This window comes from Amphiprion ocellaris, chromosome 1, assembly GCF_022539595.1.
Source record: "Amphiprion ocellaris isolate individual 3 ecotype Okinawa chromosome 1, ASM2253959v1, whole genome shotgun sequence".
NCBI classification, from domain to species: domain Eukaryota; kingdom Metazoa; phylum Chordata; class Actinopteri; family Pomacentridae; genus Amphiprion; species Amphiprion ocellaris.
In genome coordinates, this window is record NC_072766.1 from 9,661,700 (window position 1) to 9,686,645 (window position 24,946).

The 24,946-nt window shown below is 40.4% G+C and overlaps 1 protein-coding gene across 4 annotated transcripts in view; it reads right to left on the reverse strand.

The window, feature by feature from the left end:
- apba2b (amyloid beta (A4) precursor protein-binding, family A, member 2b) overlaps positions 1-24,946 on the reverse strand; it is a 71,793-nt gene that overhangs the window by 10,921 nt on the left and 35,926 nt on the right. For 2 of the 4 annotated variants that reach the window (XM_023276690.3, XM_023276691.3), the window contains exons 2-8: positions 20,244-20,756; positions 17,873-18,924; positions 13,778-13,858; positions 12,461-12,500; positions 10,225-10,370; positions 5,091-5,126; positions 2,166-2,252 (exon numbers count right to left, since the gene is read on the reverse strand). In XM_023276690.3, the coding sequence (XP_023132458.2) occupies positions 2,166-2,252; positions 5,091-5,126; positions 10,225-10,370; positions 12,461-12,500; positions 13,778-13,858; positions 17,873-18,924; positions 20,244-20,736 (1,935 nt within the window). In that variant the 5' untranslated portion in view covers positions 20,737-20,756. Of the gene's footprint in view, positions 1-2,165; positions 2,253-5,090; positions 5,127-10,224; positions 10,371-12,460; positions 12,501-13,777; positions 13,859-17,872; positions 18,925-20,243; positions 20,757-22,766; positions 22,880-24,946 lie in introns of those variants that run through there. The other 2 variants (XM_035951191.2, XM_023276692.3) reach the window with 2 other exon arrangements.

The following is a 24,946-nucleotide window of genomic DNA, read 5'->3' on the forward strand; positions in this document are numbered from 1 at the left end:
ATTAAAAACTGCTGCATAATCTGATTACAGCCCAAATAATTCTCTTGAAATTAGATTGAGACTTGATGCTCATCTAAAAATATTGAACGGGTGCAGAAAAAAAAACTCATGAGGCTTTGGACTGTTTGTGTTGATGAGACACACTGATTTGAACGTGTTATCTTGTTTGTTCACTCAGCCTAATAATTGTCTCGTGTCATAATGCACATTTTATGAGGCATTATTTCTGAATGAAAAAGCAACTGAGGGAAGATCTGGACTTAAAAGGTGAATTTGCGGGTTCACTGAGAGGAATTTGTATTTGTTCAAGTGTTATGATAATGTCCTGGATTTTATTTCAGTTTTGTAAACTTCACTTCATTAACTGTGCACCGCTTTTATTACACCGGCCTAATTAGCGTTGTTGTTCCAGCCCACCTTTGGAGTTGCTCTTATTATGAATCAATGTCAGGAGCCCCATGCAAGCAGCATCAAGCTTTTAATTGCTGAACGAAGACTTTGCACGCAAAATCTCGTCCTCGGAAGTGCCAGGATCAGTGGCAACCAGATGGAAAACGGAGGAAGATAGACACTGCATTGCAGCGCATTATTATCTGCCAGGCTGCTGCCCACACACATATACACATTCTGACACTCACATGGTCAGACAGCAGCAAAGACCGAAATACTGCAAATGAATCATCTCCCACATATACATTCAACTCTTCCTGTGAGCACACAGTTCTATTCATGAAGAGCTGCAAACCTCTTAAGCGTTTCTGTTTCAATCAAAAACCTCCTGTAAAGACACACACTGCTGCTTTTACATCATGGCTTGTTGGAAAACTAAATAGCAAAACCTTTGGCAAAGTTTAACAAGCATCAAGGGAGACTTTGTGGGTCAATATATAATTGAGGGACTTTCCATGGGATATATCTTGCATATATTTTTATTAAAGCTAAAGAAAACCTAATGTTTTTTATGTTCATTATGATCATATCTTTACAAATTCCATAACTATTTATTATGGAAACAGTCATTTATTAATAAAAAAGGACTGGATATCACTAAAATGTCAACTAAATCACCGTCCAAATTTAATAACAACCACCTTCTAATTAGCTGAACAAAAATAAAATGAGCTGATTCAAAAATTGTTTTGATTGTGTTCTTTTTATTAATTTGAGATAATCATGACAGATATTTATTTTTTGACAATATATCAAATTTTATATGGAAAATAACAAATTGTATCCAAGAGATCACTTTCAACTAAATTCCCCATTACAAAAACACCTCTCTAGGAAGTGTGTTAATTCCAGATCACATGACCTGCTCCACTTGATGTCATTTCCTCCTGAAGAAAAGACTGGCAAGACTCCAAGGCTTTCTGAGTTATTTAATATAAAGTAGTGTGTGAGTCAAGTGAGGATTTATGGCATGTCAACAGGTTTACTACAATATCTTTATAAATAACTTTTAATTTCAGTTTTACTCAATTGTATATATAATATTAAGAAGAATCTTTCTCTAAAAATCCCATGTGGTGTTTGGTTATAGGCGGCCATGTTGATTTTAGACCTGAAAACAGCAAAAATGTCAACTATGATACCTGTCAACTATGTTATAAAAAGTCTCACAATTATATATTGGCCCTTGTATAATAATCTGATTAATGAGAAATTTGACTGATAAATCTGATTTTTATTCATTAAGATCTTCAAAAAAACCCACATCAGTCTGAATTTTGACCTGTTGACTGGGCTCGAAGGAGTAAAAAAAAAAAGCTCATATTGGACATTTGACAGGGTGTTTTTCAATTATTTTACTGAGCATAGTTGTGGTCATTGGTGTGGGTATACATAATATAACCTTCCTGTTATAAAAACAAGACAATGCTGCACAGATGTTCATGCAGAATTAATTTTTTTTAGGCTTTGCAGAATCTATTTTTATCCTCGGTCAAAGGGAAGTCTGACAGTGACGTCATGAGAATAAACAAACAAAAAACAATCACAGATGGAGTTTCTGAAGACGCAGTCGGTAGCAGCAGTTCAGCTACAACTATGACAGAACAACACTCCCCCGATGTGTACAGCTCACAGGGTAGCTGAGGTAGTTTCAGGGGCAACCGCTTTTATTCTGGTTAGAGAAGGTGCTTTGGACAGAAACATGAAGTACTTACCTGTGAGTCAGCGTTGAGGACTTTGATTCTCTGGGTGGAGATGAACAGATCAACCTCAGTGAGGGTTTGAGCATCTCCATCTGCACTCTGAGGAAACAAACAAACAGAAGAGTTGGTCAGATCGATGTAATTCAAGATCTTTGCACCAAACGCAGCTGCCTGAATGGTGTGTGCGTTTCACGTTTGATAAAGTCTTAGTTTAGTTGTGCATGCATGTATAAGTTTAGTGCCCGGTTAAGGAAATGCCTGTTAGATGGACAGGTTATTGAGTTTAAAGGTGAGGTGGAAAAGGCAGAAAAAGAAAGCGTTTGGCAGTGGTGTTAGTTTACATCGACTGTCCTGGCACGGAGATGGCGAGCTGGCACGGAAACAAAAAACAGCTTAACACTAAACCCTCACCAGCTGGCTGTTACACCAGCGAGAGCAATGCAGCTTCAGCACAGAACAAGCCAGCACACATTTCCCTCTAATCGCTGTGTGCTGCAGACTAATAAAATCATATTTGTTTTAGTTGAATTAAAACGGCCTTATGCATTTCAAATAAGGCAAGAGCGATAAAGAAATAAAACACATATTGCCGTTATTGAATATTTTATTTAGTAAACAGAGAACCGTTAATTTGAAAATGTGTCCTTTAAGTGTCATTTTATCACTATCAAGTATATAGAAATGCACAGAAACAAAGGAAACATTGGCCATCAGGCTGCTTGTTCATATTTTGGAGTAGCTTTCAGTTTTCAGCTTTACATATAGACCCAGCTAGTTAATTTGTGAGGTGAGCATTAGAGATTGCAGTCATGTTGTTTCACTGTCTTGTCCAGCAGATTTAATGCATAATGGCTTCAAAAGATTATTGCTACAGAGAAAATGAAAATCTGCTTTTTTTATGATGCACTTCTGCCTTTGAGATTAATGCAGAGCAAAATAAAAGAACGGAGCCGTTCTGTGATGCCGAAAACCGATGCTAAAACCTAAAGTTTAGAACTGAAATGTTCTTTAAAGCTCTTTAAAGGTTTCCTTTTAAGCTCTCATCGGGGATTCATAGCATTAAGCCTAAAATGCTGCTGGTTGTTTACAGATGATCCTTGCTTCCACTGCGTCTCAGAATCACTAGTTTAAAGAAGCAAGATGTGAATAATACTGAGAATTATTTCCTGCTTTAGACAGTTGCAAATATAGTACACAATTAGTAATTCACTGAATTACAATCTGCTAAATGCATAACTTAATTTACTTCTGGGTAACAGCAGTCTAAGTACAAATTATGAAAACAATATTCACAAACATAAATCTGAGTTGCAACTGATGGCATGAACTTTCCACTGGGTTAGGTGATGTTTATTGATGCTTCTCTCCCCATAAATTAAACTGGATGTCTTCGTTCTTGAGTATATTGTGCTTCATTTCAATTTCTGTTATCATTTCTAGGTATCTTGGATTATTAATATGCGGTAACGGTGCCAACTGGTTGATAGACATTTTGTTGGCTCAAAGACCTTCACTTCAGAGTAGCAATTTAAATTGGCTCTAAAGTGTTAATAATAGCATGTGTATACCTTAAATTGCTATAAAAAATGCAATTACAAATCAGTCACAACTCGGGGTAAGTGGTTAATATGGTACAAGACCTGAGTGCAGTTTGCATTTGAATGTAAAATATCTACTTGCACAGTATACACAGAGTGTTGTTGCATATTTACAACTCTTTCCCCCAGGTTATTACACAGATTAATACACAGTAACGTTGTGTTACTGTAGTAAGAAAACCCCAAGATATACTACAGTCTGAGCTTTGTCACAGAGCGCCCTGCTGGCTTGTCTTGTGTTGGTCACAGTGTTTGCAAAGAAATTCGTGTCAGTGAGCTTATGTTATATTTGGTTTCAGCAGGTTCTCAGTGTAGCGCTTTGTATCATAGTTTATATTAGTTTAACCCTCTGAACCACAAAATTTGCCAGTGGGGTTGAAAGTCATGCTGTCTTTAAAAAAATGTCAAATTTACTCCCTTTGCCAAAGCCAAAAATTGTAAAAACAGGAAGAATAATTAGATTTTGGGCCTTGAAATAATCAGGTGTGATAACTGGGAAAATTAACCTAGGAGTAAAATTATGATATTTTATCAAAATCACTTCATTCTAGGTGTCTCATTTAAAAAACTGCCAAAAATAAACTGTTTGCTCTGACCAGATTCTTTGAACAATAAAAAAAATTCCGTGCACAACCAAGAAGCTATGAGTAAGAGTCATGTGACAAAAGTTCAGAGAGTTTTTGGCTGAACTGCAGGCTGTGTTTCCACAGAGCAAACAATGACAAATTAAAAATCAATAGTATGTAAAGACACCATTTTCTCCAGCATTGGTAACACCTTTGGACACTTGAAAGATGTTGTATATGTTGAGTCCAGGTTTTAATTTTTTAAAAATGTATTATCAAAAAAATTCAAGCTTAGCTTTTTTTCTTTTTTTATGGTTTATGTCATTATAACTTTCATGCTGCACATAGAACATTTCTGAGTTCTCGGTACTTCTAGCCAGGATTGTTCTGTTTTCAGAGAAGTGCAGGATTGTATATTGCAGTGAAAAATGAGCCAACAGTGAGTAAAAATGTACAAAAACTGCTTGGAGTTCAGAGGGTTAAAGCATCCTTTCACACGAACATTTTCTAATTTGTTTTGCATAAAATCTGCCATTCATTTTTGTAATACTGAGACAGCATTACTATCATATGTTATAAGGATCAGAGTTTGAAAAATTCTACCACTTTTAGGCGAGAAGATTTGGTGAACTCAATGCATGAACTCGTGCTGGACACAGATGGCAGAGGATACACAGACAGGCAAAAATGTAATGGAAAAAAAAAACAGAAAAAAGGTGAGAGTGGTAGGAAAGTGGCCCAAATGTCGTCCTTTTGCTCTGTTTATTACACACCGCCTTTTTCTTGATTTTGGCAGCCTTCTGAACCCTCTGGCAGGCAGGCAGGCAGGCAGGCGTTGGGACGGGACAAGGTCAGCGGACACAGGAGCACAAAAAACAGGAGGAAGAGGAGGAGGAAATAAAGAAGGTAAATAAAAGAAGGTAAGACAGTACAGCTCCAAACCAAACGGCAGGTGCGCTATCGCTGCTCTCACAAACAGGCAGAAGGACAGAGATACAGACAGACAGAGAGAGAGAATGTGTGTAGCTGTGTGTGTGTGTGTGTGTGTGTGTGTGTGTGTGTGTGTGTGTGTGTGTGTGTGTGTTTGTGGAGGTAGCGTTTCGCACAGCCATGTTGGTTATCAGATACAAATTAAAACAGCAATTACAGAGGGTAATAATTGCTTTCTCTCTTTTAAACACAACAAATCAAAAAGCGTGCAGACATGAATTGACACTGTTCCTGCATCCGAGGCTTGTTAGGAGGCTTTTTTTTTTTTTTTGTTTAAATTTTTGAGTGTGGATGTTTACTTCTTGTTATCATGTTTCGAGTGTCACTTTTGACAGATGGTACAGCTTCATTTCTAAAAGCATTACAGCTACCAACGTCTCTAATTCCGGTCAAGTGTTCAGCCACGGCTCTTATCAACTTCCATGTTCGTGTCACGGTCTAAACGCTGGAAAACAATCAGCAACACACACAGAGGCTGGGGAGGAGATTAAGCCCCAAGCAAGGATTTAAACTATGTGCTTGGGGTTTGTTCGCTGGGCTGCATGATATTTATTTTTTATTTTTTTAAAATGACAAGGTCGAATCCCCGTGTTTGTAATGAAACAGTTTAGATCAACACAGGTGCAGTTTTATGCCACTAATGTGTGTGATTAATTAATCAGTGATATTGTTCATGGAGTGGGGCCCTACAGTTGAACTTAGATAAGTAATCTTTCCAAGGGCTCTCAGCACTTTCATAATCTTTTAAAATCATCCCTTCTGTATCAGGTTCAAGCCCTCTCTCCATCTACCGCCGGCCAGAGGAAATTATCTCGACATTACATTTCCGAGTGCGAGCCTGGATGTTTGCCACCGTGCAACCGAGACAGTATCAGTACCAAGCCCAAAGGGGAAAGGTTGTTTTTTTTCTTCTAGTTTTCATTTTGTAAAGTTTCCTCCTCCGTGATCACGCGAGGCAGACATCTGAGGCTTTCAGCAGCATCAACTGCTGCCGAGGAGCTGAGCAGGGAGGAGATAGACGGCAGGAGAGAGTGACGGGGGGTTTGGGGTGGGAGTGAAGCTTCATAAATATTACATCAAACAGAGCAAACATCATGCTTAAAAGAGCTGCATAAACAACCTACACACTTCTGCTACGGTTTACCTGTTCTTCTTGTGTTCCTGTGCTGCTGTAAACTACATGTGGGTTGTTCTGGGGGCAAACATGCATGCATCACACTGCATGTGCAGTCGGGTTTGTGTGAAGCTGATTGCGTCGAAGTTTAAATGCCAGTTGCTGTACAGCTATCAATTTGTGCACAAGGGACAAATCAAGGAGATAATGGCTGACTTTTTGTTCAGTGGACCTAGTCTAATCACAGGAGGCTGCTAAGAGGTGACAGCTGACTGTTGCCATGGTTCTCTCCTGATGAGACCTTTGCATGACAAGAGAGCGAGCAAGAGAGAAGAAGCAAATATAGACTGGAAAAATGAAATGATGCCAGCAGACATCCTCATTGTGATAAAGAGGGCTTTTAGATTGAAACCAGCCCGCAGGCCAAGAGACTTTCAGACATTCGCTTTTCCTCCATCAGCCTTTTTCTTGGCTCCTGATTGTCCTCTGATCGACTTGTGACCCATCAGAATGGAGTTCACGGGGATTTGCAGGATAAATCTTCAACTACAGAATGTTAGAATGTCTGGAGCGGATTATAAACGCTTCACAATTTATTTTAATCTTTCATGACACGTTCATGGTTTCGGTGTTAACATTGTAAGCTTTGTTTAACAGCTCAGGCTCAAAATGAAAAAAAAATGTCTGTAAAAGCAAATATCAAACACTGTTGTAGTTGGATTTACAGTTTTGTTCACCTGTTCTTCAATGCTCTGAACCCGAAAACATGTCAGCAGGTTTGAAAGGCATACTGTCTTTACAAAATCACAGTCACACCATTTATCAGAGCAAGAAACTGTAAAGACTGTAAAATGTTGATATTTCATACAGTCTTTGAACGACTTATTTGTGATGGAATGTTCAGTCAGGATATCTACAATTGTAATACTTCATCAAACTTAATTTATACTACATGAGTCATTTAAACAATTGCCAAAATTAGGTGTTTGCTCTGACCAGATTCGGGAGGACATTAGTGACAGCCAATAGACAAAAAACTGAATGGACTGACCTGCAGGCAGTGTTTAGACAGAGCAGATAGGTGGAAAGTATAGAAGCCTATAAAAAACTGAAAACATCTATAGTGTGTAGAAATACCATTCTTTCCAGTATTGCTAACACCTGTGGGCACTTCGAAAAATATTGTACATTTTGATTCCAGGTTATTTTAACTTTTTGAAAAATGAACATTCAAGAAATTCCATCTTTGTTTTTCCTTTTTTATGATTTACGGCATTATAACTTTGTCCTACTGCACAGTAGACATTTTTAAGTTCTCGCTACCATTAGCTGTGGTTGTTATGCTTCTGTTGAAGTGCAGGACTTTATATTGCAGTGAAAAATGAGCCCACGGTGTGTAAAAACGTGACAGGAGCAGTGATTGCCCAGAAACTACTTGGAATCCAGAGGGTTAATCATATTTACTGATTTAATCATTTTGACAGTTTTCCCAATATGCAGTATTCAAGAGCTGACCTCTTTGTTTGAATTAATATTGTAGAAAAATTCCTCAAATTAAGAAATCAAAACAAGTATCATTTCTCACTTTCTGTACCAGAAATATGATGTTGTATTCACCTAAACATGCGTCTCCAATTAAACTATCATATACCAACAGATTTGACATTTATATTGTTTTTACATCATCATATAAGAACAGCACTCACAGAGCGCAGTACTCCGCCAAGGCTGCTCAGTCGTTGTATAATTTCCAACGGATAAGTCCGCAGCGGTGGATTTGTAGTAGAATCGCAATCACGTGATCGTCAACAAGCAGCTGACGTATCGTTCACTTGTTGTCATAGTTACAGTGACTCCGTGCCGCTATCTTGCAATAATACTGATGTCCTTAACAAATCCATGGATCCAGACTATAAACTGCCAAAATCTTGCCGAAATCGTTGTGTAATTTCTGACCTTCCCTGAGAATTTCATCCAAATCTGTTATGCTGTTTTTGAGTAATGTTGCACAGAGAAAGACAAACGTACTCGATCGTCTCATAACTCCACTGCGTTCCTTGGCGGAGTAATAAACACTTGCATCAGTAGCCATTTCTAGCCCTCTTTCACCTTCATTGTATATACGTTAAAACATATTTTGATCGTGCTTTAAAGGACAGGAATAAGTGGTAGGATTATTGACACATTACGAAGGTCTTAATCATCCATCCATCCATCCATTATCTATACACCGCTTAATCCTCACTAGGGTCGTGGGGGTGCTGGAGTCTATCCTGCCCTTAATCATGTACGTGTGGAACGAATCTGCAAAATGTGTCTAAAACAGACCCAACCCGTTTTACAGGCAAAAAGTAGAACTCTTCAGTCACAGACCAGAGCTCATTATAAATGGCTACGTCAGTGTCACTGAACTAATCATAAAATCTGAGCTAATATTTCAAACTTAGAACACATACAGCACAAATACACTCCACTGCATCAGTCTCATTCCACCATGTCACACTCTAAAAGTAAACCGCTACGCAGGAGGTCATTCAATATTTAGGAATGCAGCCAAGCTTGTGTTCAGAAGAGGTGGAGATGAAAGACTGCACCAAAACAAAGCGCTGAATTGTGCCATCATGTCACGACATGGCGTTTTTCGACCGAGCCACCCTGTAGAAGAACTGTGAGTGAAACGTGAACAACATCAGAAGACTATAATTGTATCATTTGTTGAAAGGTGGAGAATTTAGGGTTTCTGTTTCCGTAAAGTTGAACACAATAACAACGGACAGAGTAGCAGCGGTGAACCAAGCTCTTCAAAAATAACGTCAAATGAGCTTCAATACGCAGCACTGGTACCATCCATTGTTTTTCCCTGAAGCTGCGATGGAACATCATCATCATCACAACAATATAAGTGAACAGCAGGGAGCGAGTGTCAACAAGGGAAATATAAGGTTCACATGCCAGCAACCCCATTATCCAACCGGCTGTGTCAAACACATGCCCCGCGGCCCAATCTGGCCAAGTTCTTTAGCTGCCCTAAAAGACCACTCATGCCTAATGTATCAGTATAATGCTTTGCAGTGGACACACACAACACTCATGTCCATGTACATTTGATTAGGACCAATCTGGGTGTGAATTAAAAATAATAATTTGCCATAACTGTAAAGCTTCAATTGTTTGCTCGAGTCTGAGAAAATGCATCTTTCCTGTTCCAGATATGTACAGTAAAGTAAGAAATGTATTCAGATAGTCTATAAGATATTCATGCAGTATTAACCATGCAAAGCCAGAGGACTTATTTCCTGCAAGGCTTCGACTGTATATAATTTTGACATATCTGAGTGTTACCAGTGCAGCATAAATAACAACACGAAGGCTGGAATATTATAACGGCACCTCTGGCGAGTTGAGAGAGAACTGCCATCATATAAAATGCTCTTTTCAGACTTGGACAGCCAGTAAGTGAGATGGGAATTTAGAAGAGGCTCGGCTGTTTTTCTCTGCAGGAGCTTTTCCGTCAACCAAAGAACCTTTCCACATACTCTAGAAACATACACACAAAAACCTACATTTATTTTCTGGACACCAAAAATGCATGTTAATTTTTAGGGTTACAAACAGCAGTCCCTAAAATGTTCTTGGTTCCCTGGGATATTCTCTATTATCTCCTGAGAAAACAGCACTACAGAAAAAAAAACATGTTTCTCTGAACAGTGAACATCTTCAGGCCAAACATGCAGCACAAACTATGTGTGTTAGGCTTGCGTGAGTCAGTGTAGCTGGGTGTGAGTGGGTGTGTTTCTGAGTACCTTGACCCTGCTGACGGCCTCCTGGGCCTGCATCATGCGAATGTTCTTGGAGGGGTTTCTCTCAGACAGCAGCTGAGTGGAGCCCAGGTAGTTAGCAGCAAAGATAATTCCATCAATCAGGTCTTCTGGCTCGCAGGGTCCTGGGACTGAGGCCAGAGAGGGACGGTGATTAACAGGGAGGCACGAGGAAAGACGCAAAGCATTTAGACTGAAAAGGGTTGAGTGTGAGGTGGAGAGGGTTTTGTAATCGCTGAAGTCAGTGTGTGCCGTGTGAAGAAACAGAGCCAACACTGTTGCTCAGGAGATGGAGATGCGCTGATAACAGGCTGGATGGGTCTGAGCAGTGAGATGGCTGTGAGCTGGTGGAGGTGCAGAGCTGGTGGGAGCTGAGATTAATCTGTGATATGTAGATGTGGGCTCTCAGACACCCACTTCTGAACACAAAGCGCTGTCATGATCTGACGGAGCTGACAGGCAACTAAGGCCCTCACTTATTATTAGGCCTCACACCAATGATAGGCGCTTTCAACATCTAATCAGTCGGGATGAAACATCAAAAACACATTCTGACATGTTGAAATGTTAACGTAAGATGTCCGTTTTCCACAGAAATTAGATTTCAAGTGACTATAATTTAAAGATATGTTTATCTACTTATACAAAAACAGCACCTCCGTTCTCACCAGATATCTACAACTGAATTTCCACATGCAATTAGTGTAAATCTAATTTCTAATTTTAGATATCAATCAGCAATTGCATTTCTGAGATGTCCAACAAATCAACAAACCGTTTTGCATATGTCACTCTAATTAGCATATTCATCTAAGATATGTCAGCTACATCACAGAAGATGCCAGCAATGACATTATCAATGAGTCCAACACATCAACAAACCATTTCACATATGAAGACTTAATTAGCATAATAATTCCAGATATGCATCATTCTAGATATCTACAGTGATATTTTTAGTGATGGAAATTCCACATTTGAGGTCTAAAACTCACTTAGAATTCGTTATTAAACTAATTATGCATATCTTTAATATGTTTTTTACTAGTAGAAATGTGGTTTTTAATAGAAACATTTGGATTTCAGATATCTGTAGTTCAATTCTGGGTATCAGAATTAGTCATGCCAAGTGAGTTCTCACACACAAGGAATTTGACATTGTGTACAGAGTTGCAGTACTCAGCAACAACAGACAGTAAAAGAATAAATATATAAATCTAAATCTGGGAAATTCTAAATAAAAAATGCTAGAAGTATAAGTGAAAGTATAAGAAGTACTATGTCAGAGTACATGTAAATGAAGTACTGTGTAAAAAAAAAAAAAAGACATAAATTTGTTTAACCAGGGAAATAAATAAGAGGACAATTTAAAGTACAATATTGCACATTGTTATTCAAGTATTGCATATAAAGTTAAAATATTGTCCATGTACTGGATGTTGCAGTGGTAGTGAATAAATTATAAACTTACAAGTTGCAATTCCAAGCAGGCTTATCAATATTTTAAATTTGACGGACCAGAATTTAACTTTAAATATCTGTACTTCCATTTGTGATGTCTAACAATTATAGAATTCTACAATGAAGGCTGAGAAAGTGAAAATAATAAACATTTTGAGTCATAAGATCTGAGTTCTAGACAATAATTACAATGGCAACTTGTCAAAACGACATTACGAATATGTCAACATGGAATTACAGAACATCAAAGTTGACTTATGGACATCTGTAATTGAGTGTCAACAGAAGTCAATGATCAAACTTGCTAGTGATAATGAAGTTACAGATATCTACAGTGGCCATTTCCACCAGTAAGAAATTAATTGTTGATATCAAGAAAGAGCATTTTTACTCATGAGACGTTAATTGTAGATTTCTTTAATTAAAATTGCTACTGGGCAAAATTATATCATGGATTATATCCAACCACCAACCTGCTGTGCGATGCTCTTATAGGCATTATTAGTGTATAATAATATTAAAAATGATGAGAAACTTTTTCTGTTTCTTTGAACTTTTAGCTAGCTATTGTTGATATCTATATCTCTTATGATTGCTATTACTACTATTGATTGAATGTTATGTTTGCTAACACCTGCCCATAGAGGCAAAGAAAACAGTGGAGGAAAACACTCAAGTGAAAGTGGGACTTAAAATCGCTCCATGTAATTACAACATTTTGATTTCATCGCCGAACAGGTGTGCAGACAGATTAACTCACCATCGACAAAGCTGGGGAACGACGCAACCTTCTTTGTTGGCTGGGAGACAGAAACAGGACAGAAGAGACAAATGCTTGTGAATGGGTTTGCAGCAAATTAAGTGTTTCCCTTAACATTCATCCTCTTTGTCGGTGCTGTCACAGGTTACACTTGGCAAGGAACTACAGCGGGTGCACTGCATTCAAACAGAACATGTCAGCTCATGTAATACAGCTGCACTGCATACTTGTAACTGTGATTTGTGTCTGAGCTTTCCAAAGCACGCAAATTTATCCTGCCTTGGTGCTTTTTGTGAGTTCGGCTAGGAGATGTGTTTCACCAGCAGCAATGACAGCAAATTTTTGGAGAACAGCATGAGTGATTTAACACTTGAAATTTAGACTGCATGTTAAGAAATCCTCCTGCCTCTCCAATAACTGTTTTATTTTCATGACTTTTCTATCATTACCATCAATACTGCTTTTTCACCAAGTATAATGTGGTTCTGCTTGAATGCAGTGATAAAGAATGACTCCTCTCACCAGGTTTAAGAGATCAATGACACAAAACAGCTGACATTTAAAAAATGTAGTCATATATAGACTCAAGGTCAAACAAACAAGGCAAGAACCCCGTCATAAATTAATAATCATGAATGACATTCCAGAGAAATTCCCTTTGGTGCATTGAACAGGTTTCATGAATATTCAGAGATTTCTATTGTTTTCCAGCTATGATCTGCTCCACATTCACACAGTCGCTTTGCTCAAGAGCACTGCAAAAGTGGGCGTGTGGAGAGTGCAAAGCATCATCTCATCGACTTCCCAAATTAACATCGCAGTGGGAGGTGGAGGAGAGAGGATGTGAAGGAGGGGGGGAGGAAGCTGTACACAGTCACAGAGAGAATTGAGGTGAATCATGGAAATCAAACACTCATCCCACTTGGTCCACTGAGCCCTCAAACTGATTCACTAGTTACTCAGAAAGTTTTCTCAAGGACAAGAGACGTGGGCGGAGCCTGTAAGGAAAGCATCTGCCGCCAACATCTCAGTGAAAAATGGCTCTAATAAAACCACAAGCAGACATGCGGTTCAATTACCGGGATGCTACGATGCCGTAAGCACAGGACATGAGCTGAGGTTGTAATTACACAATTACTCATTTACTCAAATGGCCGCACACACACACACACACACACACACACACACACACACACACACACAAACACACACACACACTCGCAGGCACATAAACAATAACATCTTCTGCAAACAGCCTCACAACAGATAAAGGGCGGTGAAGGGAACGCTGAGACCGAACATCCAGCAACATCTCACCTCAGGTACATTGTTGTTCTCCAGAGGAACATTGAGGTCGGACCGCTGCTGTTTTCTCGGCTGCTCTGCACCGTTGCTCACCTGGCGGGTCAACACAGAAGAACAGCAGCAGGCGAGTGAGAATCAGAATCAGATGAAAGAGAGAGTAATATTGCATAAGGCAAACACATGAAAACATTTCCTCTCTGTTCCTGCTGCTGCTGTTTGGGCCACAGAGGTCCTGTTTGGAGCCTCACACGTGGGAGGTTTTGAATGTGTAGGTAGAACTGGTATAAACAAGGTGTGCATGAGAGAGCGCTGCACTGTCAAAACCCTCCGGACCAAAAAAATGTCTTTTTTTTTTCTTATACAGTGAAATGCCAAGGTTTGTTTACAGAAAGTGTGAAGCTACAAATAAAATTAAGCCAAATCCTCTTAAGGGTGAGCATTGTTCTGAAGAACACAAGCAGTCTAGTTCACGCTGCTGTCAGCCGGCATGTGGGAAAGTTTTCTCTTTTGTCAGCAGCCTACTCTTTCTTTTGTTACATTTATGGACATGAACAGTTACAGCCTATAATCACACAGAGGGTGGAATACATTGGGTGCTTTCCATTTGGCTAACGTGGCTCCTTGTTCACTCATTTCTGCTTTCATGATTCATATTAAAGACATGCAAAATACTTTAGTTTCCTTGAAAAAATATGAATACGATTATTGCAGGTGCTGGTAGTACGGCTGGTGTTTCTATAGATATTGTGTCATCATGAATTATTGTTAATATTACAATAAAGCTTTTTCCATTAGCAGTCCCATTAGATAGTAGATTAGGCTGACTAATCAATAAACAGATTATTATTGAGGAGGTGAAGTGCTTCTCACAGGATCCACCAATGAGCTTCATCTCTGACATATTTAATCCTCTGAACCTCTATAGATGTTTAACTACTTAGAGTTTAATTTGACATACTCAGATTGTAATGAGACAAAGTCATTTTGTTAAAATCTTATGATTTCTAGCTTAGATTTGGTAACGTTTTCTAACAGAATAGCATTTCACAGATGAGCATGGACCACCACAAAATTGAAATCTGGTTGTTGTTTTTGTTTTCACAGTTTCTTGCTCATATATATGGTGTAATTTTAGCATTTTTTAATGATAGCATGCCTTTCAAAGTGAGTTTTGAGGGTTCAGAAGGTTAAGAGAGGAGTCGATCATGGTCCTCATTTAATTTCTGGATAGATCCAGAGGGTCAAGTATATAGCAGAATGGAAAACACCCTTTTATTTCAGTGGATATCCACTTCAATTTTATACTATATTAGTGGCTGAAATTAAATGCAAAAGCCAATAAATCCTCCTCCACCTTGGTGCCGAAGCAAAAAATGAACCCTTTCCTCCCTTCAGAGGAACATCCCAGGCTGTTGTAAATCTGTGTAGCCTCCCTTGCAAAAAAAAACTAAAGTAAACATAAAATCCTGATCAGTATTCATCATGCTGCCCAACTCAGTTGTGCAAACAACCATTAAATTAATGAGATTCATGTTGTTTGGTGGGATGGAATGCAAAACTATTATGTTCTACAAAACTACATTCATGTGCAGAATCCCAAGCGAATCCTGTCAAACCTTGTACCTCGTACAAAGAGGCAACATGTAGAACTTCATTAATCAATAAATCAGCACCACATCAATTTTAATAAATCGGCGCAATTAACATTCACAAGACCACCACTGAGAGGACTGGCAGCTTCTACAAATGTTTACATGTGTGCACAACAGGGCCGATTTAGCTGGAGTTTTCTATTTTTGTAATTGGGTGCCCAATATTGCACCACTTATCAAATTAGCCACAAGTTTAAAGTAAAACTGAGTGGAGTTTGCAAATTTGCAGTATAGTGTCTTCAGCTAGAGGTAGTACATTCGTCAGCTGTCTTCATCAGTGGTTATTCCATTATGCTGTGAGGAATACTGGCAACATAAGAATATTATAAGCAATTATTTCAAATGGTAGCCCTCACTGCACCAAGCAACCCAACTAGAAGTAAGGGATAAAAGATTCATCCAATGTTTAAGATCAAAAATATAATAGTAATAATCTTATAGACTTGTGGATTAGCCATCTAACGAATATACATGTCCAGCTTTTAAGCCAAAACATATGACAGAATCTTAACTAGGGAGAGACTCAGAATTTTATCACATTGTCAGTGGTCTCTAACAGACAGATTTTTATATTCAGGTTACTCTGACACCACATGGTCTTTAAACGTTAACGGATAAAAGCGGACTTTTTAAAAGAAAAACCTGGAATAAATGCAAATAAGATGGAACTGCAAGAAGTGCATAAATTTAAAAAATGGTTGCTTTTAGTGGAGTAACACTTTCTGGCATTGATGGAAGGACTGAAAAATGAGCTAAATTCTTTTATGGTGAAGGAACAGCCCAAAACAAACTCAATTTGACTAAAGAAGCAGGATATTATGGAAAGTGCTGTCCCTTAGGCTGCATTTGGCCTTTCTCTTAGTGATGATCATGCAAAATGAATGGTATCAGATGTTGTATCATTTTAAATAAGATTAAAATATTGTATTTCTGTGCTGCCTCCTTCAACAGTTTAGTATCTCTCCTGCTAACATATTGGTTTGGCTCTGTGCTGCGCAGTAAGAGTCTTATTAAATTTATTGTTGTCCTGTTTCAGTCCAGGGTCACGTGGACGTGCTGCATGGAGAACATTTCATTCGACAACAGAGGACGAAACGGCGCATCTCATCTCAGTCTGGGAGTCATCTGAATCCGCAACACACTGTGCGTTTTTCCAATTTAATCTAGTTCCACCGTCTGACCCAGTTCTGTGCTACAAATGAGCCACATACAGAGAATGTACAAACACATGTGCACACTGTGGAGCAGGTGTGTATCAGCATGCTGCCCACAGGAGACTCCCCCTGCTCTCCTTTCACCATCTGACTTTAAGGAGATGGTGGGGGGAGCTGTGCATGTGTTTGAGCCTGTCGATGTGTGTTTGTGCGTTAATCCAAGCTCTGTGAGGGGGAGAGAGACGAGGAGGGGGACATCTCAAGGCAACATGGAGGAGGGGTGAGGCTGCAGGTGGCAATGAAGAACACATCATCTGTAACTCAACTCCAGCCTCTCATCACAAATCTCTTTAAATCATATCCGGGGTAAAGAGTCTGTCAATATACCCTGAATATATGTTCTGCAAAACCTCTGATCATACAGTGTTGTTGTTGTCATGCTCCTGTGTTTCATCTTGCAGCCTTTGTTTGAACCTGCACTTCTGAGATTCAGCGACCGACTCTGGAAATTCAACTAGTCTTATATTTACATAATAATAAACATGTTTTTCATTAGGATCAAACTGCGTTAGCTTTAAATGTGACCTTCTGGGATGGAATGGAGAACAGCAGCCTTTATTGTTTACTTGAATGAGCCACAGCAGCTACTAAATTAGTTTTGACTTAAATATGTTGTGCTGTGTTTATACTAGCAATGAAACCTGTATGTGTCGCCCCGTGGCTACACAGCAATGAAGACTTGGCTATTAATCAAGTTTTATTTTCATTCACAATTTTGGCTTCCAGCAATTACAAAAACAAAATAATTAAGAAGAAACTATTTTTTTGTTGCTTTTCGATTTGCTTTGTGTTATAAATCCTTTTCTTTACAGCGGTGTGCTTCGTAAAAACCCAAATGTTCACAAAGTGTTGGACTGAAACCCAGGTTAGACTACCATGAGAACAGGTTAGTTTTTACTCTACTGCTGATGTGTTCAGACATTTGGTGTATATGCTCATCTGAGGAGCCAATGGTGCGAAGCTACCATCTGTGGGACTATGATTGAAAGGCTCTAAGTCAGAATCCCATCTTGATGCACCTGCTTTGTCTCTCTTTTACTTGTTTTTTCATTGAAATAGATCTAATGTTCAAGGGAACTGACTGCCAAAAAGACACATTTCTTGAGAAGTTCAATAAATGCATGTCTACAAAGTCAGTGAGTAACTGTGTTGATTAATCAGGAGCTCTATGCTGACATCCCATAGTGTAGCAACGTAACAGCTGCAAGGCTCAAAACCTCCCTGCTGCAAAAACATCTCACCTGCTCCTGTGTCCATCTCTGCCTGTCTTCGGGGGAGCGTGGATGCACCTTGATGCCCCTCTGGAGCTCGGGGTTGTTATGGTGAATGGAGGGCAGGTTCAGGGACTTGGGCCTGCTGTCGTGGCGGTGGTGGGCTGGTGGGTAGGGGGCTGCGTCAGGTTTGGAATGAGGGTAGTCACTCGGCGCAGGGTCCTGTGCCAGCTCCTCGGGGCTTTGGTCAGTGCCGCTGCTCAGACTCCCCATGCTCATACTCATCTTAATCTCAGCAACTATTTGGTCAATGTCCTCCTCGGCCTCCTCCCCCGTCTCCCCCTCCACCACCAGCACCTTGCGGCTTCGGTATGGAGAGACTCGCACTGAGTTCCCGTTGTCTTCAGGGGCGTAGTAGTCTCCGGTGTAGGCCCTACCGTGTCTCTCCTCCTCGTCCCCTTCCTCCTCTTCCTCTTCATTGGGGCAGTACTCCTCGCTCTCGGCCTCCTCCTCCTCGTCGGCCCGCCGGGCGTGCAAGTTGTCCTGCATGGCGGGCTGGTGGTGGTGATGGTGGTGGTGATGGTCCAGGATGGGTTCAGGTCGTCCGTTGTATATCTGTTCATCTGGATCTTGCTCCACCACCTCGCAGCGGACCTCCCCCTCTCCCTCACCCCACTCCTCCACCCGGTGCCTCTCTCTTCCTGCCCACTGCTCCTGTCGGACCTGGTCCTCCTCTCTCCACTCCTGCTGTCCCTCCTCATCCCCCTCTCTCCACTCTTCCCTCACCTCTTCCTCATCTTCTCTCCACTCTTCCCTCCCTTCCCCCTCCCCCTCCTCGTCTTCCACCCATTCTTCCTCTCGCACCTCCCCCTCGCCCTCTTCGGTCCAGCCTTCCACGGCCTCCTGGCATTCATCGGCGTGGGATCCGCCCAGCTGCATGGTGCCGGTGCAGTCCCCCTGGCTGTGGCTGTGGCTGTGGTTGCAGTTTCCCTGGCTGCTGCAATCCATCCCTTCCAGGTAGCTGTCATCCTCTGGGCAGTAGCGGATGTAGTAAGTTACACCCTCGTCCTCCTCTGCCAGTCCTGGGGGGGATGTACAATCACAGACATGTTTCTTAATATTTATGGTCTGTTTATTAAAGTCCAATCTGTTGTTCAACCACTATTTATGAGGGTACTTCAAAAGGTTCTCTGCATCACCTGGAAACAAAGGGTGTAACTCTCATTCTAGGGCATAACTGTGTACTATAAAACTGTATACTAATGCTTGTTGTCATTTCTTTGCAAGGAGAGAAAAGCTTCGAGCTGTTTCTCCAGGGCAATGTGTGCACAGGTGGCAGAAGCAGCCAAATGCAGCTTGGAACTGTTGCTCCATGCACCTTACTCACCCGACCTGACATCATCTGATTTTATCTGTTTCCCAAACTGAAATCCTATTTGTGTGGTCATTATTTTCTGAGTGATGATGAGATCATGCATGCTGTTGAGGAGGATCTGGAGGCTTCCATGGAGGGAGAGCAAAGTCTGGACATCGTTGGACTAAGGGCATTGAAGTTAAAGGAGACTATCTTGAAAAGTAATACAAGAACAATCTTTTTCCTGTGATGATTTCTAGGGAGTATTTTTTGAAGAACCGTCCTATATTTGACCTTTTAAGCTGAGTGATGTCACCGTTGCAAGCAACTACTTAACAAGTTTGCTTGTTAAGGGTGTTACCCTGACCTTCCCTCTTGTGCCACTATGAGGCTGCTGTTTGGGTTCTTTGTTGAAATGTCTCAATAATGACAACACTGGTTGGAATTTCAACAAATTTGATCCTGACATTTGCATCTCCCTCTACATGACTAACTTGTGTGATGGCTTGACTTTCATCTGGCACCATTTAATTTATGACTAACTGCCAGAAAAAACTAATGCCAGACTCAGCCATAGCTTACTGTGTTTAGTCCTAATTTGCAACCATTAGCATAATAAGAGATTAAACAAAGACAGTCAACTTTACATTTATTGTACTGGCTGAACACCAGCTGATTAGCATTGTCAATGTGAGCATGTTTGCTGACTTTGGTATTAAGCTTAAAGTACTGGATGCTCACAGAGTTTCTAACATGACTTAGTCCTATTGGAGTATTACACCTAAATGACAACTGATGTATTGCAAATCAATTTAAACACTGATTTAGGCTTTTGTCTACTTTCACTGGTGTTACAGTCTCAGTTTGACTGTTGCTTCTGAGTTTTTGTTAGTTGTAGTTTCTTTTTTCCTGCTTCGAAAAGATAAAGAAGGAACTAAATCAGTGCTACATGTGTAAAGTACTTCTTTTGTCCCCTTCTTCATAAAACAAACTTGTTGGAAATTGAACTTATAACAGAAGACATGATGTCTGACACATCACGCTCACCATCATCATAGTCTTCCTCTTCATCCGAGGTGTTGTTGATGTAGTCAGAGCTGGAGTCATCGTCCAGGCTGTCGGCTCCACCGTGGAAGTCTGGCTGGTCGTGGTCATCGTGGTCATCCTGGTCATGGTTGTGTTCAGGCGTGGACGGCGTTGCTGGCCGCTGATCCTCAAGTTCTGCATCTGCTTGACTGTTGTATCGCTTCACCCCCACCTCCGCATCTACGTCCGCCTCTGGATGATGATCCGGATGATGATTACGGCCAACGTCTTGATTCTTGGGAGAGGAATATTGTGCCTTACATGAATGGGGTTTCGAATCATGTGACTCTTTGGGGTAGCGCAGTGGGCGTTGCCGTGCGGGGAGGGCTTTCAGATCACATGACTCTGTAGGATGAGGGGTGGGACAGGAGGCGGGGCCCGGAGCAGCCATACTGCTTCCTCCACTGGTCCCTGGCCTCTTCCTTTGAGCCATGATTGGCGGCTTACAAGCCATGCATTGTTATTGGCTTTATCCTGTGAGACAGAAAACACAGAGGGGCACAGCTTTAGAGCAAAATCACAGCCAACTCCAATTGCATCAAGCACATACTCACAAGAGACACGTGCTTCAGCACTAAAACAAAATGATAAAGGTTAGTACTGACAAGATTTCAAGCTTTTAAGGCAAACATAGTCACATCTTTTTGTGTGCTTAAACAGTCCGGGAAAACTGTTAAGTCAAAGTCTTCCATTAGTAGATTTCTGCCTTAAAAACATTTTTTTTTTCAGTGCCTGACAATCCAATATATTGCTGTAACTGAGAAAGACAATCTCTGGTTTACTTTATCCTCATTCAGAGGAACACTTTTGTGCTTATTTAGCACATTTTTGGCTTGAAATTCACCACAGTGTGCTCCATAAGGCTCAGCTTTATAACAGCAAACACAAAGAGAAGGGCCTCTCTAAACCTACTGCCTTCACATAAATTGAGAGGGAAACTGCTGAACAAAGAATCAATAGTTAAATCAAGGTCGTCTCCACATAGGTGATGCACGTGTGCACTAATACCATTTCAGATGATCAATCAATCAAGACATTATTTATTTCCTCTGTGGACGCTAGTTGAGAATCGTAAGAGACAATGAAAACTGTTCCTGTACAAGACCTAGTTTAGTGGTGAAGATGAGAGACAGCAACATGTTCTTCCTCTCATAGAAGATTCATAACTTGAATCAAGACCATTACTCACATATGAATTGCCCCCTCACTATTGAAAATGAAAAGGAGACATCAAGAAGAATGCTGAAAAAGGCATAGATCAGTGTTTCTTTCCTGAGAGCAACAGTCCAGCATTTTTTACTCTAGCCTTTTTGTTGCTGAACGGTGTTGTCCTTTCAACAGTTGACAGTGTTTATGAAAAGGCACATAGTAAAGAGGTTTTATAAAACCAGTATTTTATTTTATTTTATTTATTTATTTATTTATATATTTTCTCTTTCAGCCATAAAGATCTTCAGGTGGCAGATGTCACGTATATGGAAATCTGTAGGCGTGACTTACCATTACTACGACATACTCTTAACATTAAATGTCACATCATCTCAAAAACAGGCTGAATAAAAGGTACCAAAATATGCGTACATGGTGCAGCAGTTTTGATCCAAGGCCAAGTCTTTTAAATAGATGAAGCAGTCAATGGATTAAGAAGACCTTCGAGCACTGATTATATTTGTATGAGGAGCAACCAAGCAGCCCAACAGTTTCAAGTGAAGACAAATACATGTAATATTAGGTTTAAAACAAAAGTATTATGCTTATTCTTCCCAAAACATAAACAGAAGTTATTAAAAATATATCAAAACAGGATAAAAGCACCATGAATGACATAGAAAAGCACATTCAAACCAGCATCAACCCACTAAAATAAATAGATTGCACAATAAGAGCCTCAAAATTATACTCCTGTTAGCCGTGCTGCTTTTTAACAGCCAACTATAAAAGTTCAATTTGTTCTCTGTACTTTTCTGTCAAACACCCCCTTTGTGTCATCCATTTTGTCACTATGCCCACTCTGTTGTGCCATCCAGTTGCCATGAACAACTGCCCTCAGAGAGGTGTTGATGCAGCTTTCCCCCATTTTCCTTCACCATGATTACATTTTCCATCGCCAGTGATTATACTGGTTAATTAGCTCTGAACAACCTGCTGCAAACACATCCCCACTGCAACACAAACACACATAGAAACACACACGTGCATACAGTTGGTTGTTCCTCAAGTAGCCACGCCGGAGGGACTAAGATTGAATCTGCACACTAGATCCATCTACTGGGCTCCAAACAGGAGAAGTAGCAGGTTAGTGATCACAGCATAGAGTGTAGACGCATGCAAACACCTGATGGAACACAGCAACACGTTCGTCTAATGAAGCTTCTCTGTTGACAGCCGAGAAAAGCTTTTCACTCCCATTTTTTTCCCCAGCGTCTTGAAGATACCCTCACCTTGTTAACATCTAGGAAACAATGTGCCTACTGCATCTCTTACCTGGAGTCCTGAGCTGGGATGTGTTACACAATAGCATTGCGATCTGTTGTAACAACGGCCCCATCCTCCCTCCTTCCCTCATGCTGCTTCTCGCTCCTCCCAACCCCCACCAGCTGCTACACAGCATGTACCTTTGTGACTCCACCCTCCCAGCTCCTTTATATCCCAGCATCGTCCCACATGAGCTCAGCCCCGCCTCACCCAATTCCCCAGAGCTGAGGGCAAGGATTGGTAACTATGGGTAACTGCATCCCCTGGGGACCGATGCCCTCAGACCTTCTCTTTGTTAGAATCACAGGTTGCCTTTTTCTGTTGCGGTGTCGCCCGACTGTTGCCGTTTCACGTCACATGTTTTTGATTCTTTGCATTGATCCTGACTGAAATGCAATTGCCATGTATTTTGGAAATCCTGTAAGTCCCCGACCAGGTGGCTTCTCCCAAATCTGCTTTGTCTGGCATGCATTTGAGATTTGACTGTGTTTATTCAATTTGCATGCATTTGTACATGAATGGTAATGCCATCATAACAAGTCACACCAGGGGATTTGTCCTACTTGTTTAGTACCATTAAGGCAGATTTGGAATGAATTATGGCACACAGTATATCTTTGCTTATACACAGAGGATGTGTCAAAATGTCTCTGAGGCTAGTTTGTATCTTAAGATCAAAACCTCACTTTAACCCTAGGAGAATAAACACTCAAAAATCTAACTCAAAAATATGTTTTTTGTGATTTTTTTAGCCCACATAACTCAATAATGGTTTAGCATATGAGCCCCACTACATTCCTACTCACAGGCAGAATCTTAACTACTATTAAAGCAGCACTTTCACACATAAATGAGCATCTGTTGCATTTAAGCCAATGTAAAACAAGTTCACACAGCGTTGATCAAGCCTATCAACACCATGTGAATCTATCTGTACATTCCTGCATACTAGAGTTCAGAGAATCAGAGTTCTAGGCTACATTTCCACGCTGACATACCAGTATCCATGCATTTCATGTTAACCATGGGTTATCCACAGCTGAAGAGCGGAACAACTGCAGCAAAGGAGAAGGCCAAACTAACTAGGAATGTGGTGGAAAAACCCGCAGAAACATCTGAGAAAAGTTTCAGGTGCTCCAGATAAAAAGGAAACATCATAAGTGTCGACAGTCTTTGTGTAATTACTCTCACTGCCAGAAATAGGACACAAAAGTGCACTGCAGGTTTAAGTGATGCTCAGTTCAATAGACTTGATTTTACATGGCAAATAGAACAAGAGACCGTTTGTTTCATTGCAGCTACTCAAATTTCAATCTGAAGGAAGGTTTAGAGAGCTTCTTCGTACATCCACAGTTGCTGAACAACTAATTGTAAGCAACTGTTTTGCTTATGAATGTTTCACTGTCGAGTCAACAACCATATTTTCCCATCTAGTTTACCATCTTGATCAAAGGACAGTACAGTTTTGAGAGTCTCGGGCCTTCAAGCTCTCGGCCACCAGTTGGCAGTCAGGTGCTGTGAGGCTTTTTGTGGAAGTTCCAGTCAGCTCAATAGCAGCTGCTGATGCTGAACTGCTGAGGGAGGATGTTGGTGAATCAGCGAGTGTGGTTTCTCCATATTTTTCACTTCAACATTTTCCTTTCCTCTCTGACAAACGTAATACTCCAAGTGAGACCGAGCGAAAGCTATGCAGAGACGACGGCAACTGCTTTCACTCACAATCTAAATTTGTTCTAAGTGTAACTGCATTCCTAGTGGCATGAAAATGGCTGGGTAGTTTATTTTGTTTGTCTCTCTGCAGTGATATTCGAAGGTAAATCCAGACTACTGATGACAAGTTGTTTTTTTGCAGGAGCAGAATGTACAGTGTGTACTGTCAGCTGGCCCCCAAGCTGTAGTCTTTGTAGTTTGTGCAACTTCAGATATGAAAGTTTAACCAAAGGTAGGTGTTATGTAGGGGCAATTTGAAAGCTTTCAACCTTTTCCAACACTAAGGGAAACTTCAACCATGCCTCTTATGCAATTTAGCCCAGAACTGTCATCCTTTCATATCTCAGATAAATTCTAGTGATTCTCCAGCACATTTTGAACATAAATGAGAGGCACATTCTTAGGTACATGACATCTGTAATTGTAAATGAATCTGGATTTCTGATAGGTGCTGTTTTTATATTCTTTTTCCCTCTCTG